The sequence below is a fragment of the Carlito syrichta genome, unplaced genomic scaffold (genome assembly GCF_000164805.1).
Source record: "Carlito syrichta isolate Samal-C Ts95f unplaced genomic scaffold, Tarsius_syrichta-2.0.1 Scaffold288977, whole genome shotgun sequence".
NCBI lineage: Eukaryota > Metazoa > Chordata > Mammalia > Primates > Tarsiidae > Carlito > Carlito syrichta.
Genome location: NW_007233073.1, coordinates 356,789 through 373,194, shown reverse-complemented (window position 1 = coordinate 373,194; position 16,406 = coordinate 356,789). Strand labels below are relative to the sequence as shown.

Here is a 16,406-nt window from a genome sequence, read left to right as displayed (position 1 = left end):
TTTGTTTGTTTCCCAGTTGAAAAACGTCCTCAAAGGGAAAAGTTTTGCCTATGTGAAAGAGGTGAAACAAAAAGTGGTAGAAACACGAAAAGACATCAAAATTGACGAGTTCAAAAACTATTTTGAGTGGTGGAAAAAGTGTCTTAATAATAGGTGTATTGCATTAAAGGGAAAGAACTTTGGAAGTGTTTGAAGTTTATGCATGTAAGAATAAAAACACAATTTTTTATAAATAAATTCTGGATTTTTTTGGGTCCCTTCTCATAGTTAGTGTCTGCTCAAGTTTTAAACTTCTTGATTGGCAGTTTAATGGTAATTGGCCTTTATATATATAACTTTTTTTTAGGTTGTCTTCAGGGCAAAACGTGGTGTCAGTTACATAGGAGATATAGCAGTGGATGATATTGCCTTTCAAGATTGTTCTCCTTTACATGGACCAGACAGAAGGTGTACTGCTCAAGAATTCATGTGTGCTAACAAGCACTGCATTGCAAAGGACAGGCTGTGTGATTTTGTGAACGATTGTGCTGATGGTTCAGATGAGACTCCTTTCATTTGCAGTAAGTAAATCCCTCACAGTATTGAGGACTTTGCCTTTTGCCTTTACTCTTACTTTTGCCTTTACCTTCTACGACCTTACTCAATGGGTTGCGTTTATTGTTGAAATATGCAGTGTATGAGGATCTCAACATCAGAGGCAGGTAAGGTGATTTAATTATTTAGATACATTCCTTTATCCTCCTCAATAATTCGTTCATAACCGTACTTCATTTATTAAAACTATTCGTAGCTTCAGATATTTGTAAAGTAATTGGAAATACCTTGGAAAACAGGTGTCTTCAAGGACAAACAGCATAGAAACAAGTATTTACTATATGAAAGAATGGTTTTGGGGAAAAAAAAGACAAGTAAAATATTCATGAAAGACTATTTATTTGCGGTTGGTCAGTTTCCATGCTTTGATCCATTTCAGAAGTTTTCCATTTCTCTCTGTAGATTATCAGATATGATAAGTTGTTTTAAAAAGCAATACCCTGATAAATACCCATATATAAAATAGACAAAGTGATCTCCCCAAGGAGATACATATCAGCTATGTAATATTGCTGAAGGAGATCAACTCATAATGAACAGCACCTATTAAAATATCCTTAGCTAAATGGGCCATATGTGCTCATTCTGGTAAGCCTGTAAAATCATGCAACACAGTCCAATTGCTGCTTCATTTCCTTGCAAATGAGGTGAATATAAATTGTCAAGATGAAGGCTGACAAATTATTCCTCTATTACTTATAATTTCTGAGCTAGAATATTACAGTTTGAAATTATTTGCTTCTTGAAGTCAAATTTGAAATATCAAGAACAACTTCAGTATATAGAGCTCATATTGGTATAGAACTTTTAACATCCAAAGCCTTTTTATTTATTGATCTTTACTTGATCTTCCCAGATGCCTCAAGAGGTAAGTAGGACAGATATTAGTACATTCAACAGATGAAGCTGCCACTAACCATGTTAAGATTTTTTTTCAGAGTTTATAAAACTTATACTGACAGAGTTTGAACCTAGAACCTAAGTACTTTGATTTATGAGCCAATGTATTGCCCAGGTTACCATATTGCTTCTGTGTAAAACTGAATCTTAAAAAACAAAAGTGACAGCTTTTCACCGCAAGTGTTTGAGGTGACAGACATGTCAATTACCCTGATTTGATCACTATTTAATATATACATGTATGGAAACCTTACATTATTCTCTATAAAAATAAAATATGACTTATTCTCTTAAACATGATAGAATTCCTTTTTATATCACATGACTATATACTTTTTCAATTTTTAAGTTATTTTATATAATATCCATTTTTGTCATATCTAAACCAAGTAAAAATACTTGCGTAACCTAGAATTTTGGATTTATTAACATTTTTCTTTGCCTTGTGAATAATTTCTGCTACAGTTTTAGTTATGTTCTGCATAAAATGCTTGTATATTATGCTTGTATATTTTCTTCTTCACCATTTACATTTGATAGTCACATAAATCTATCAGTTTAACAGTTAAGTAGAGCAAATATAATACTTTTGAATTTTTTTGTAATCTTGCCGATATATCTTTTTCTCAGAGATATAATTTAATTTTAATTGTTTTTAGAACTCAAAGTCTCAATTTATTCCTGGCTAACTTTTTTTTTTTTTTTTTTGAGCTCTTTGTATGTAGTCTCTAAAGTTGTGACTATTTCTAGGAATTGTCTACTTGTATTTGGGAAAGTATGCTGCTGTACCAAGGGAATGAGAAATGTGTTGAAAATGTACTGTCTTATTAGGTCTTTTTTTTTATGAAACCCAAAGGCAAAACTAATTATAGGTTTTAGAGGGTAAGTTGTGCCATAAGGTGCTTTTTGGTGAACTGTTTGCCAAATACCTTTGTTTTAATTTCGTGTGGGCATATTCGTATCAGTAATACCAGAGCAAGCAAACTGAGTTTGTTTCAAGATACAGCATAGGAAAAAGAAATTTTTTTCAGCTTCTCGGACAGACAAGTTAGAGTAAACCTGATTTTGGCATTGGTTGTCATTACATGAGTATTATTGTTGTTTTTACATAGCATTGCTTATTTTATTTTATTTTATTTTATTTATTTTGAGTTGGAGTCTCACTCTGTTGCCCAGACTGGAGTGCAGTGGCCACTCCCGTCCACCGCAGCCTTGACCTACTGGGCTCCGGAGAGACTTCCGCCTCAGCCTTCCAAGTAGCTGGAACTACAGGCACACACTACCATGCCCAGCTAATTTTTTGATTTATTGTAGAGATGAGGTCTCGCCATGTTGCCCAGGCGGGTCTCGAACCCATGGGCTCAGGCAATTCACTCACCTTGGCCTCCCAAAGCGTGGGAATACAAGCTGAGCCATCAAACTCAGCAGTATTGCTTATTTTTGAAAAATTCAACTGTATTCCCAGTTTAAATGTTTTAAATGTTATGTTTTAATTATAAAGTGGCTAGAATCTGCTATATAAGTTATGAGTGGTGTTATTTTCCTGCATATGCTGTAAACTTTGATGCTCTAATTAGACCCAGAAGAACAAGAAGATAAAGTTAAAGGAATTGCCATAGCAACTGATTTCAAAAGTTTGGTTGGCAACCAACCAAGCATTGGGCTTAAGTTCCCTAGTGTTTGTTCTTTGTTTTGTTTTGAAAATGCCAAGTAAAGGTTGAACATGTATCACAACTCTAAGAAGGCTTTAAAGGTATGGTTAGGTAGAAATCTACCATCTAGGAATCACAGAAAGAATGAAAGACATCAATTCTTTTGAAAGACATAGACTTTCTGATGGGGAGAAAACAATTCTTAATAATACAAAAGTACCTGCTGCTTTAATTTTCTGTAGATCAATGTAGACTCTGAAAGCAAAATCTATCAAAAAAACACAATTTTTGTTTTATTTCTATATAATCTGAATACCATTTCTAAAATACAGGACATAGTCAAAGAATGTGATTTATTTATCTAAGAACTCAAAAATGTTATTTGAACACAATTCTGACATTGATAAAGAGGGTCCTTTGGAAAACAGCCAAATTTTTTGTTCTCTAATACATTCTAGTTAGCATATTTATTGTTGATACACAATTCAGACATCTCAGACATCCTCAAAATAATTTTATTTTGTACTGTAATAAATAAGGATGCAGTATATTTGATCAACATAGTAATGAGAACCTAGGAGCATGTGTAACAACACTCTTTGCCCACTGAGATATTTATTTTTTTAAGAACACATAAAATGTTTACCAAAGCCAAACAAAAAGTTTATGATTTTAAACATTCAGCAGACATCAATAATTTTTGATAGATTACAGCCATATAGAGGATACCTTCTGAATTAGGCTGGAAATCAATTACAGGACAATCATAGAAAATCCCCATTGGTTAGGAAGAAGACACTTTTAATAACCCATGCTTTCTCCATTCCCTCCAAAATAATAATAAAATTAGAAAATTTTTTAAATAAAAAGTAATAAAAATAATGTATAACATAACCTGTGGGATCTTGCTAAGCCAGTACCTAGAGAACAATTTATTGCCTTAAATAATTATATTTGAAACTAATTAGCTAACAGTGCAAATCAATGAAATAGGACACAAATATCAGCTAGAGAAGTTTTGAAAATATTGATTAAATTATCCAAATGCTGTCAAGAATCGGGAGAAATAGAGAATACAAAAATATCGAATTAATTTTATACATATTTATTGAGTAGTTTTTTTATATTTCAGGCAGTTTGAGACACCTAATAAATAAAACAAAAAACATTCTACTCTTCATGAACATATGCTTTTGCATTAAACAGAAAATATTTTCTATGTGTTTGTGTATCTATATATCTACATATATGAGTATATATGCACACATATGTGTGTATGTAAGCATAATTCATAGCTAGTTAAAAGGTGGTCATTGCTATGAGAAAAAATGTAGGGTAAGGGAGATCATAAATGGGAGAAGGACAAATTGAAATATTAAGTAGGAAAGGATACCAAAAGATAGGCCTAGATGACAAGGTACTAGAGCACCTACCCTCCTCTCTCAGCAATAAAATGGAATTATTTTTTGGAGGGCAAACCTCGTGTAGTACAGGCTTCCCACACTAAGTAAGTGTTCTAGGAATCAGTGTACTGGCTAGTGTTTTTGTGAGAGACTGTGTTCAGCTTCATTGAGTTTTTTGGGGTCTTTCAATGCATTTGCCCAATTCTTGATGGGTGATTTACACAAACAACCTGCCCACACCGTGCTGAGTGTTCAACAGTTTCTGACCCAAATGGCATGACCCCTATTCACCCATTCTCGCCTTGAGCAACTATTTTGTTTCCCTGAATGAAAAAAGTCATCAAAGGGAAACGTTTTGCTGATGAAGAAGAGGTGACACAAAAAACAGAAGAACCACTAAAAGCATCAAAACTGACGAGTTCAAAAACTCTTTTGAGCAGCGGAAAAGCATATTGATTGGTGTACTTCATCAGAAGAAGAGTACTTTGAAAGTGACTGAAGTTTAAACATGTAAGAATAAATACACATTTTTTAAATAAATGAATTCCATGAATTTTTGGCTCCCCCCTCGTATTTAGCAAATTTTTAAAGGAAGTTTAGGACCTACTGTTTTCTTTTATAATTTGTTAATTATAGCCATCTTAATGGGTATGACATGAAATTGCATTGTGGTTTTGATTTGCATTTTCTGAATGACTACTGAGGTTGAACATTTTTCTTGAGCTTATTGGCCATTTGTGTATCTTCTTTGAAGACATATCTATGGAAATATCTTATGTTTTTACAGAATTGTTTATCTTTTGTTGATGATTTTAGGAGTTCTTCAAAACATCTGGATATTCATCATTGATACCCAAAGCCATAGTTTTGATTAGGTTTCAGTCTTGGTGTACATTCTATCGATTTTGACAAATGTGTAATATGTGTCCATTATCATAGTATCCCACAAAGTGGTTTTGCTGCCCTAAAAGATACTTTCTGCTCCACCTGTTCATTCTGCTCGCCTCCACACCCGTATCAACTGATTTGGCCGCTATAGTTTTACCTTTTCCAGAATGGCATGTAGTTGGGATCATACAGTTTATAGACTTTTCAGATTGCCTACTTTCACTTAGTAATATGCACTTAAGTTTTCTCTCTATATTTTCGTGACTTGATTGCTCATTTATTTTTTCGGGCTGAATAACATTCTATTGTCTGAATGTAGCACAGTTTACCATTCACCCACTGAAAGGCATTTTGATTGCTTCATATTTTGTCAATTATAAAGAAAGTTACTATAAACGTGCATATATAGGTTTTGGTGTGGGCATACATTTTCAACAAATTTAGATAAATATCAGGGATCATGATTGAGGGATCATACGATAATGTGTGTTTAGTTTTATAAGATACTGTCTGTCAGACTGTTTTCCAAAGTGACTGTGCTATTTTGCATACCCACCAGCAATAAATGAGAATCCCTGTTACTCTCCATCTTTGCCAGCATTTGGTGTTTTCAGTGTTTTGGATTTTTGCCATATTAATAGATGAGTAGTAGTCTCTTATTATTTTATACAGTTTGCAATTCCTTAATGAAATATAATGTTGAACATCTTTTCATAAGCTTCTGACCATATGTATATCATCTTTAGCAAGGTGTGTGTTCAGATCATTTGTCTATTAATTAGTTTTTAAAATTTTTAATATTTAAGTTTTAAAGCAACGTTTATTAGAGAAAGAAGTGGGGAAGGAAAGGGAGACATTCCAGAGCAGGCATGGGCAAGAGAAATTGCCAATTTTTTTTTAGTTTTAAGTGTTCTTTTTATATTTTGGATAACAGCTTTTTCTCAGCTGTGTCTCTGCAAATACTTACTTCCAATTTGTGGCTTTTAATTTGCTTTTACAGTGTTTTTTTACAAAGCTTTAATTTTTAATTTTAATGAAGTCCATGATTCATATCTTTTAGGGATTATCCCTTTGATGTATTTAGAAAGATATCACAATGATGGAATCATCCAGATTTTCTCATTTGTTATTTTCTAGAATTTTTGTAGTTTAGTGTTTTATATTTAGGTCTGTAATTCATTTTGAGTTAACCCTTGTGAATGGTGCAAATTCTGTATCTAAATTCATTGTTTCTTGCATACTGAAGTTCAATCTTTCCTGGACCATTTATTGAAAAGACTATCATTTCTCCATTTATTTTCTTTTATTCTTTTTTCAATGATCAGTTTATTATTTTTTATGCATCTCTTTCTGGGCTCTGTATTCTATTTGATTGCTATATCTGTCTATTCTTTTACCAATACCACACTGTCTTGATTACTGTAACTTTATTGTAAGACTTAGCATCAGGTAGTGTCAGTCCTCTGCCTTTGTTCATTTTTTAAATTTTGTGTTGGCTAGTCTACTTTGTGTCATCATATAAACTCTAGATTCAGTTTGTCAATATCCACAAAATAACTTATTGGGATTTTATTGGGATTGCACTGGATCTAAAAATCAAATTTCAAAGAACTGATATATTGACAACCTTGAATGTTTCTGTCTATGAACATGGACTATCTCTCCATTTATGTATTGTTTGATTGCTTTTATCATGGTTTTGTAGTTTTTTAAAATGTATGTCTTATGCATATTTTATTAGACATGTTCGTATAAGTACTTCATTTGGGGTAAGAAGAAAGTGCCAACATAAATGTTATTGTATTTTTTATTTCAGATTCTACTTGCTCACTTCTGGTATACAGAAAGGCAATTGAATTTTATACTTAATATTTTATCTTGCAATTCACTATAATTGCTTATTAGTTCCAGGATATAGCTTTTTTGTTGATTCTTTTATATTTTCTATATAGGCAACTATCATATATGTGACCAAAGATAGTTTTATTTTTTGTGTCACAATTTGAATAATTTTGCATCTTTTTCTTGTTTTATTGAACAAGTGGGGACTTTCAGTGTGATGTTGAAAAGAAGTTGTGAGAGAAGATATCTTTGCCTTGTTCCTGATCCTAGTGAGAAAGCATCTAGCTTTTGACAAGTATAATATTAGCTGTAGGTTTTTTTGTAGTTGATCTTTATAAAGTTGAGGAAATTTCCTTCTATTTCTGGTTTGCTGAGAATTTTTATTATGAATGGCTGTTGGATTTTGTCAAATGCTTGTTCTCCATGTATTGATGTGATTATATAATTTTTCTTCTCTAGCTTGTGAATGTGATAAATTACATTATTTGATTTTGAATGTTGTACCAGCCTTGCCAATCTATTTGGTCATGGCATATAATCATTTGTACGCACTGTTGGATTTGATCTGCTAAGATTTTGTTGGGAAGTTTTGTATTTATGTTCATGAGAGATGTTTCTCTTTTGTTTTCTTTTCTTATAAAGTCTTTGCCTGGTTTTGGCATTAAGGTAATGCTGGCCTCATACAAGTGAGGAAGTATTCCCTCTGCCCCTATCTTTTATAAGAAATTGTGGTGAATCTTTCTGCCATATTCAGCTTACTGTTTGCTTGATTTAGTATTTGCTTTCTTGTTGTAAACTTTTAACTACTTTCCGGGACTCTTACAAAACTGATTCCATGTTTTCTGCTTGGATTTTGACATTTCTGGGACTGACTGAGGCTTGGAAATGCCTGCTATCCCGGTTTGCTGATGCCACTTCTGATTTTTCAGAGAACTCTTCACCTACAAGATCTGCAGTGCACAGTGCCCCTCACCCACTCTAAAATTCTTTCTGAGATTTTTTTTTTTTTTCCTGTAAATTACAGGTTTTTCGGGTGCATCAGCCTTTTGTGAAACCATAAATTTAGTCTTTCTAGGACAATCTTTTTCTTGTGAGGAGCCTGAAAAAGGGTGGACAGTTCCACAATTGGTTTGGCCTTCACTCTGAGGCCACGGGTTTGATCTTTTCTTGAGGATATGTTTTAATAGTCACACCTTTAAGATAATAAAACTGACTTTTCCAGATTTTAAAATTTCAGAATTTCTGACCTCCCTCTTCACCTTCTTAAATGTGTTCGCTAACTGATCAGTTCTTTTGTGATCTTACATTTTCTTGTGACATTTTGTCAAATACATAAGTAATAGTGAATTCATGCTTCAAGATTTGGCTGTGAAATTTCTTCAATCAAATTTGTAATCTAATTAAACACATTTTCTACTGTCCACAATATTTTTGGCAACAGGTTTATCAAATGTTTTGATGTTATAAAACATAGATCTCCAATTTTTTGGTCTTCTGTAGAAATTCCTTTATTGTCTATCATTCTGGTCATTGCCACATATATTAGGTAGCTTTTACGTCAGTACCCCACTATTATAGGTACTAATTTTTCTATATGCCCTCAATACCATGATGATGCTGTGTAACAAACCACAGAAAAATTCAATATCAATTTTAAAATCATTTCTTTTTTGTCACCTTATTATTGATGAGATTTTGTGATTTGTGTTGAGCTTAGCAGGGCTTAGTTTCAAGTGTGGGTAGAGCCCAGGCCTGATTTAAATGTTTTTGATCCTCCTTGGACCAGCAGCTTCCTAAGACATGTTCTTCTTTAAGCACAAACAGAAACATATGCCTAATCTCTGCCTGATTCTGGACACTGGAGAAGGAGGGGAAAGAACGCTTGATAAAGAATAAATCAGATTCATATGGTCATTTAATTAATAGTAAACTTACTGAAGTTGTTACAAGTATTTTTGAATACATTTTTTCTGGCTGAATGAAATGTTGTTCTGCAGAATATCATTACTTTTTATGTAGTATTGGTGCAAAATTTAACATTGCTAAAAATTTAAACTCAGTCAAATTTTGGTTCACAGAGAAATAGCATTTTTGTCAGCATTCAAACCCCACCTAAGATTCACTGAACCATAAACTTCATTTTCATTTTTAACAGGATCCTCAAGTGATTCATCCATGCATTAAAGTGTGGGAAGCACTGATCTCAACAATATAAAATTCTGAAAGAAGTTTCCTGGTGATTAGGTAGAGCTATTATTGTATTCTTTATTTCCTTGTCAACATAAACAAATATTTATTGTTTTAAATATTTGATATTAGTATTTTGAACATTGGCAATATTTAGTGTTTCAATTTAAAAATCTCTTTCTACATTTTTGTGATGAATTTAATTGATTCAAATATATTCAAGTCAAATTGTAATGGGTATGTATATTTGAGATAATTTATTGGAGATTTTAAGAATTTTGTAAAAAATGAACATTTATTCATGAATTTAGCGAATATTTATTGAGTATTATGTGTAAGACTTTGTTCTAGTTACTTGGGATAATGCGGTGAACAATTTAGATAAATGTCCTGCTCTCATGAGGCTTCCATTTTGGGTGAGGTATAAACATAAAACCAAATAAATAAAATAACAGTAGTTATATATTATTATGATGATAAATGATCTGGAAAGAATTAAAATAAGGGAAAAAGAGAAAGACAATTCTGAGAGTTGTGGGTTCTCATTTTAAATAGGACAGTTGTATAAATTCTCATAGAGAAATTAATATTCTTTCTTATTTTAAGAAAGAATGAAAAAAAGATGGATCAAGCCAAGTAATACATAATATAGTCAGACTTTAAAAAAAAAATCAAAGAAATATTTTTAAAGTCAGAGGTAATTAAAACACATTCCTTTTCAAGTTATTACCATGTCAATAACCATGTCCTTCGGTTTCTGTAAGTGCATACATATAATTTCATGACCCACTTAGTTATCCTTCAAGACATTTGAGTTTCTTTTTTTTTTTCCAATGTTTACATCCTGACTTGACTGCCCTTTCTCATTTGCTGTAGCACGGTATTCTAATTTTGAAGTAAATAGATGGATCTATGGTTTGATGCCATACCTGTTATTTTTTATAGTAAGATTATATTATATATTATTTCTCTATTATATACAGTTCAGTGTTCCATCTGACACTTTTTATCATTTGAAAAGTTGTGCTCAGTTGTGGCAAAAATGAATTTGACAGGGTAGAGTACCCCACGAGGAGGAAGTACACCAGTATGTACTCTCCTGGGTAGAAAACCACTGACCTAATAATTACCTTGTTCTTAGTCATGATCATTTAAAATCTAAGTGAGCATTTTTTAATTAACACTCACATTACTTGGCATATTAGTACCGGATTTCCTTTTCATTTATTTATTTGGTAAACATTAGACACTGCCAATAGATTTGGTCCGGGAGCAAAAACAAAGAAAAACAAGGTATAACCTGAAAATTGTAGAGCTCCTTGTCTAGTAAAAGAGACAGGTGAATAAAATTTCACAGTCCATGAGAGTTAGAATAAGTGCAAAATACTTTTGGAAGGGAGAAGGGAATATCATTTAGTTATATATAAATATTAATCCCAACATGGACTTTCATAAATGCAATACACCACTTGCAAAATAACCAGTGTGTTTTCAGAGACTTTATTAACCATGGGCTGTGAATAGCTTTTGTTTTCTTTAAGAAATTATGCTAGAAAATAGGTCAGGTACCATCATGTTAATAAGGCAGACTTCCTGTGAAGGATCAGCTGTCCTGAGCTTCAGGAATTCATTACTGCAGGCTGGAGCTGAGCCACTGGGGCTAGGATGGCTTTCATTGTCTCTTCAAAATTGTTACCAGTGGTCCCTGTTCTCACCAATGCAGTGTTTTAAGTGATTTGTGTTAGAGTAATATTTTCCAAATTATAAAATCTGGTAGTCAACAGGGAATAAAAAATTATGCATGAGGGGCTTCTCTGAATCATTTATAGGCTACGCCATATTTTCCACGTTTTATGTGTAACGTGCTTTGTGAGTTTTCAAAAGGTTAATACAAATAGAGTTTTTCCAAATTACTCCCCAAACTCTATTTTGTATTAGCACAAATGTATTCCTTATGGAACCATTACGTTGTGAAACACAGTTGAAAAGTTTTGTTTAAAGTATTTGTCATTGTTACTTCATAGAATAAGAACATACAAAGAAAATCACTATATTACGCAGTCCTTTAAAAAAAATTTAAAGATGTGGGTTACAATGCAGAATTAGGAACATAAGTGCTCATCGTACAGGTGAGGCTTGGGTCTCCCATTGGTCCTCACTTGTCCTGGTTTGGGATCAGGTACCCAAAGAAGACATATGAGCAGTCTACAGATACATGAAAAATATTCTACACTCCTAATAATAAATAGCAAATGGACTGGGTGCAGTGACTCATGCCTTTAATCCTGGCACTTTGGGAGGCCAAGGCAGGAAGATCACTTAAGCCAGCCCAGCATGGGGAACAAAGAAAGACCCTGTCTCTACAAAAAAAAAAATAGCCAAATTAGCTGGGCATAGTGTGTGTGCCTGTAGTTCAGCAGGCAAGAGGTAACCCTTGAGCCCAGGAGTTTGAGGATGTGATGAGCCATGATCATGCCACTGCTTTCTTTTCTTTCTTTTTGTATTGTGTTTTATTTTAAATATGCGAGGTACAATTCATATTAGGTATAAATGTTCATTTTACAGGTATTCTTGTTAATGAGGTGCACCCCCCTCCCCTGGCAGTTTCCCACTACTGCCAGTCCCGCCTCTGCCCTCACCCCGTCCCCCCCCCCCCCGGCAATTTCTTACTACTACCAATCCTTTTCTTATAGTATTATGATAATTGTTCAAGTTCTACTTATGAATGAGAACATGTGATACCCGGTTCTTTGTTTCTGTGATAGATCACTCAGTATTATAGCTCTAAGTCCATCAAAGTTGCCACGAAGTTCATAAGTTTATCCTTCTTTTATGACTGCGTAATATTCCATCATGTTTATGTACCACGTATTTTTTTTATCCAGTCAACTATACTGCCCATCAAAAGAGGACTGCATGACACTGCTTGCTAGCCTGGGTAACAAACTGATGAAACCTCACCTCAAAATAAATAAATAAATAACAAATGATATTAATTTTTATAACTTTTATTTTAAAGATGTGGGGTACAACTCAGGGTTACGTATACAAATGTTCATTGTACAGGTACCCTTGTTAATGGGGTATGCCCCTCCCTCCCCTGGCAGTTTCCCTCTACTGCCAATCCCTTTCATATAGTATTATGATAATTGTTCAAGGTTCACTTTTAAGTGAGAACATATGGTACCCTGTTCTTTTTTTGTGATAGATCGCTGGGTATGATAGACTCTAAATCTATCCAAGTTGCTGCAAAGTCCATATGTTTGTCCTTCTTTATGGCTACATAATATTCCATTGTGTATATGTATTTTTTTTTTAATCCAGTTCAGCTTCAATGGGCAGCATGGATGGTTCCATATATTTGCTATTGTGAATAGAGCTGCAACAAACATGTATGTGCAGGTATCTTTTTTGTAGAATGATTTGAGTTCCTCTGGTTATATTCCCAATAGGGGGATTGCTGGGTCAGATGGAAGGTCAATTTCTAATTCTTTCAGGAATCGTCACCACACTGTCTTCCAAAGAGGTTGCATTACTTTACATTCCCACCAGCAGTGTAGAAGCGTTACTTTTTCTTCACATCCTCGCCAGCATCTGTTGTTGTTTGCTTTATTAATGATGGTCATTATTACTGGGGTTAGGTGGTATCTCAGTGTGGTTTTGGTTTGCATTTCTCTGATGACGAGTGAGGCTGAGCACTTTTCCGTGTGTCTGTTGTCTGCTCATATATTTTCTTTTGAGAAGTGTCTATTCATGTCTTTTGCCCACTTTTTAGTGGGGCTATTTGTTTCTTTTCTTTTCAGTGCATTTGAGTCCCTTGTAGATCCTAGATGTTAGGCCTTTGTCAGATATACAATTGGCAAATATTTTTTCCCATTCTATGGGCTGTCTCTCTGCTCTCTTGATGGTTTCTTTTGCAGAAGCTCGTCAGTTTGATGAGGTCCCACTTGTCTATCTTATCTTTCACGGTATGGGCACTTAGAGTTTTGATCAGGTTGCCAGTTCCAATTTCCATAAGAGTGTCTCCTGCATTTTCTAAGATTCTTACAGTTTGAGATTTTACGTTTAGGTCTTTGATCCATTTAGAGTTAATTTTTGTGTATTTTGATAGATAGGGGTCCTATTTCAATCTTCTGCATGTGATCAGCCAATTTTCCCAGCACCATTTATTGAATAGGTTCTCCTGTCTCCAGTGGTTGTTGTTGGAGGCCTTGTCAAAGATGAGTTGGTTGAGAAATTGAGACTTTGCTTCCAGAATCTCTATCTTGCTCCATTGGTCTATATGCCTATTCTTGTACCAATACCAGGCTGTTTTGATTACAATAGACTTATAGGAAAGTTTGAATTCTGAAATTGCAATATCTCCTGCTTGGTTTCTTTTGCTAAGGATTGTTTTGGCTACTCGTGGTCGTTTATGATTCCATATGAATTTCCGTATTGTCATTTCCAGGTCTGAGAAGAATGATGTTGGTCATTTAATGGATATTGCATTAAATCTGTAGATTGCCTTTGGTAGGATGGCCATCTTAACAATGTTGATTCTTCCTACCTAAGAGCATGGATTATTTTTCCATTTGTTTGTATCTTCTTGGATTTCTTTGAGGAGTGTTTTGTAGTGTTCACTAATCTTTCACTTCTCTGGTTAGGAAGATGCAGAGGTATTTCTTTTTTTTTTTTTTTTTGGTGGCTATTGTGAATGGGATTGTGCTTTTTATTTAGTTCTGTGCCAGTTTGTTGTTGGTGTATAAGAATGAAACTGTCTTTTTCACATTTATTTTGGATAACTTGACTTCCTTTTTTCCTATTTGATTTTCTTTTCTTGTCTAATTGCCCTAGCTAGGACTTCCAACACAATATTGAACAAGAGGGATGAGTAGCGGGCAACCTTGTCATGTTCCAGTTTTCAGGGGAAATGTTTCCAGTTTCTGTCCATTTAGCAATATGTTAGCTGTGGGTTTATCTTAGATGGCTCTTACTATTTTAAGGTATGTTCCCTCTATGCCTTGTTGTTTGAGTGATTTTATCAAGAAGGAATGCTGGATTTTATCAAAAACTTTTTCTGCATCTAATAATATAATCATGTGGTTCTTGATTTTACATATGCTGATGTATTTAATTATATTTATGGTCTTGCAAATGTTGAGCAAGCCCTGCATCCTGGGGATGAAATCTATTTGGTCATGGGGGATGATTTTTGAGATGTGCTTTTGGATCTGGTTTGCTAGAATCTTGTTGAGGATTTTTGCATCTATATTCATAAGGTATATTGGCCTGCAGTTCTCTTTTTTTTGTTGGATAAACAAATTCCATAAGGTTTAAATATTGCCAGGAACCTTCTCAGATCACATTGGAATAAAAATAAATATCAATACCAACAAAATTCCCCCAAACCTATAAAGACATAGACACTAAACAGCATGATGCTGAACAACTACTGGGTCAGTGCTGAAATTGAAGCAGAAATCAAAAGATTCCTGGAAGCAAATGTAAATAAAGAAACATTTTACCAAAAGCTGTGGGATGCCATGAAAACAGTTTTAAGAGGGGAGATTATATCTCTAGGAGCACACATCAAGAAAATGAAAAGGTCACAAGTGAGAGCCTAAAAAATCACCTAAGGGAGCTAGAAAGAGAAGACTGCCAAAACCCTAACTTTAGCAGAAGAATCCAAATCACCAAAATAAGAGCCCAAATATGGGACTTAGAAGACAAAAATATCATAGAAAACATCAACAAAACAAAAAGCTGGTTCTTTGAAAGAATTAACAGGATTGGTGGACCTCAGCCAGAATGACCAATTTTTATAATTTTGAAATTGTTAGGCAGTTACAGAGATAATAGAGAGAAATCCTACCAGCCCTTCATGAGTTTTCCTTCAGTGGTTATATAACTATAGTACAATATCAGAACTGGGAAACTGACTTTAGCTCAATATGTGTGTTTAGTTTGTAACACCTTATTACATATACATTTATGTAAAAATTATCACCACAATCAAGATATTCCATCTCCACAAGAATTTCCCTCGAGAGTTACCTTGTTATAATCAAACTTACTCCCATCGTCCCTGACCTTGGGCAACCATGACTTTGTTTTTCAGCTCTATATTTTGTCATTTGGGGGAAAGTTATATACAGGAACTGTACAGTACATGACTTTGAGAATGTCTGTTGTCTCAAGTTGGTGTGTGTATAAGTTATTTTTTTAACGCTGAGTCTCATTCCGTAATATGGATGTAACACGCTGTGGTACTATTTTCCAAAGTGACTGTGTCATAGCACCAATCATGTATGAGAAGACACATTTCTCCATGACCTTGTGATCATTTGGTATTGTAATTATTTTATTTTTTTACTGTTCTTATGAGTGTGGAGTAATATATCTTTGTGGTCTTAAATTACACTTACCTAATAGCTAACGGTGTTGAATATTTTTTCATATGTTAGTTTGCCATCTGTATATCCTCTGTGGTGAAATATCTCATCATGTCTTTTGCAGGTTCACTATCTAACTTTTTTAAAAAACTGTTGAATCTTGAGAGTTCTTTATAATTATACATATGTCTTTGGATAAATATGTGAATGGCAAATATTTTCTTCCAGGTTTTAGATTGTCTTTTCATTTTCTTAACAGGATCATTTGCAGAGCAAACATTTTTAATTTTGATGAAGTTCAGCTTATCGATCTTTCCTTTTAGAGATTATGCTTTTAATATGATGTCTAAAAACATGAAAACACTTCACCACGTTCTAGGTCCCAGATTTTCTCCTATGTTTCTTTAATGTTTATAGTATTACATATAACATTTAAATCTATAATCTATTGTTAATTTTTATATAAGGTCACAATTCCCTTTTTTTTTTTTTTTTTTGCCTGTAGTTATCCAACTCCTCCGGCATCAATAACAAGTCTGTCTTCCCTTCACATAATTGCTTTTGAC

General features: G+C 33.7%; 1 protein-coding gene across 1 annotated transcript in view; it reads left to right on the top strand.

The window, feature by feature from the left end:
• The window catches only part of MALRD1 (MAM and LDL receptor class A domain containing 1), a gene marked incomplete at both ends in the record, with an annotated part of 488,577 nt that overhangs the window by 124,762 nt on the left and 347,409 nt on the right, over positions 1 to 16,406 (top strand). The window contains one exon of the mRNA XM_008054043.1: positions 347 to 560. Coding sequence (XP_008052234.1) covers positions 347 to 560 — 214 coding nt within the window. The remainder of the gene's footprint in view (positions 1 to 346; positions 561 to 16,406) is intronic.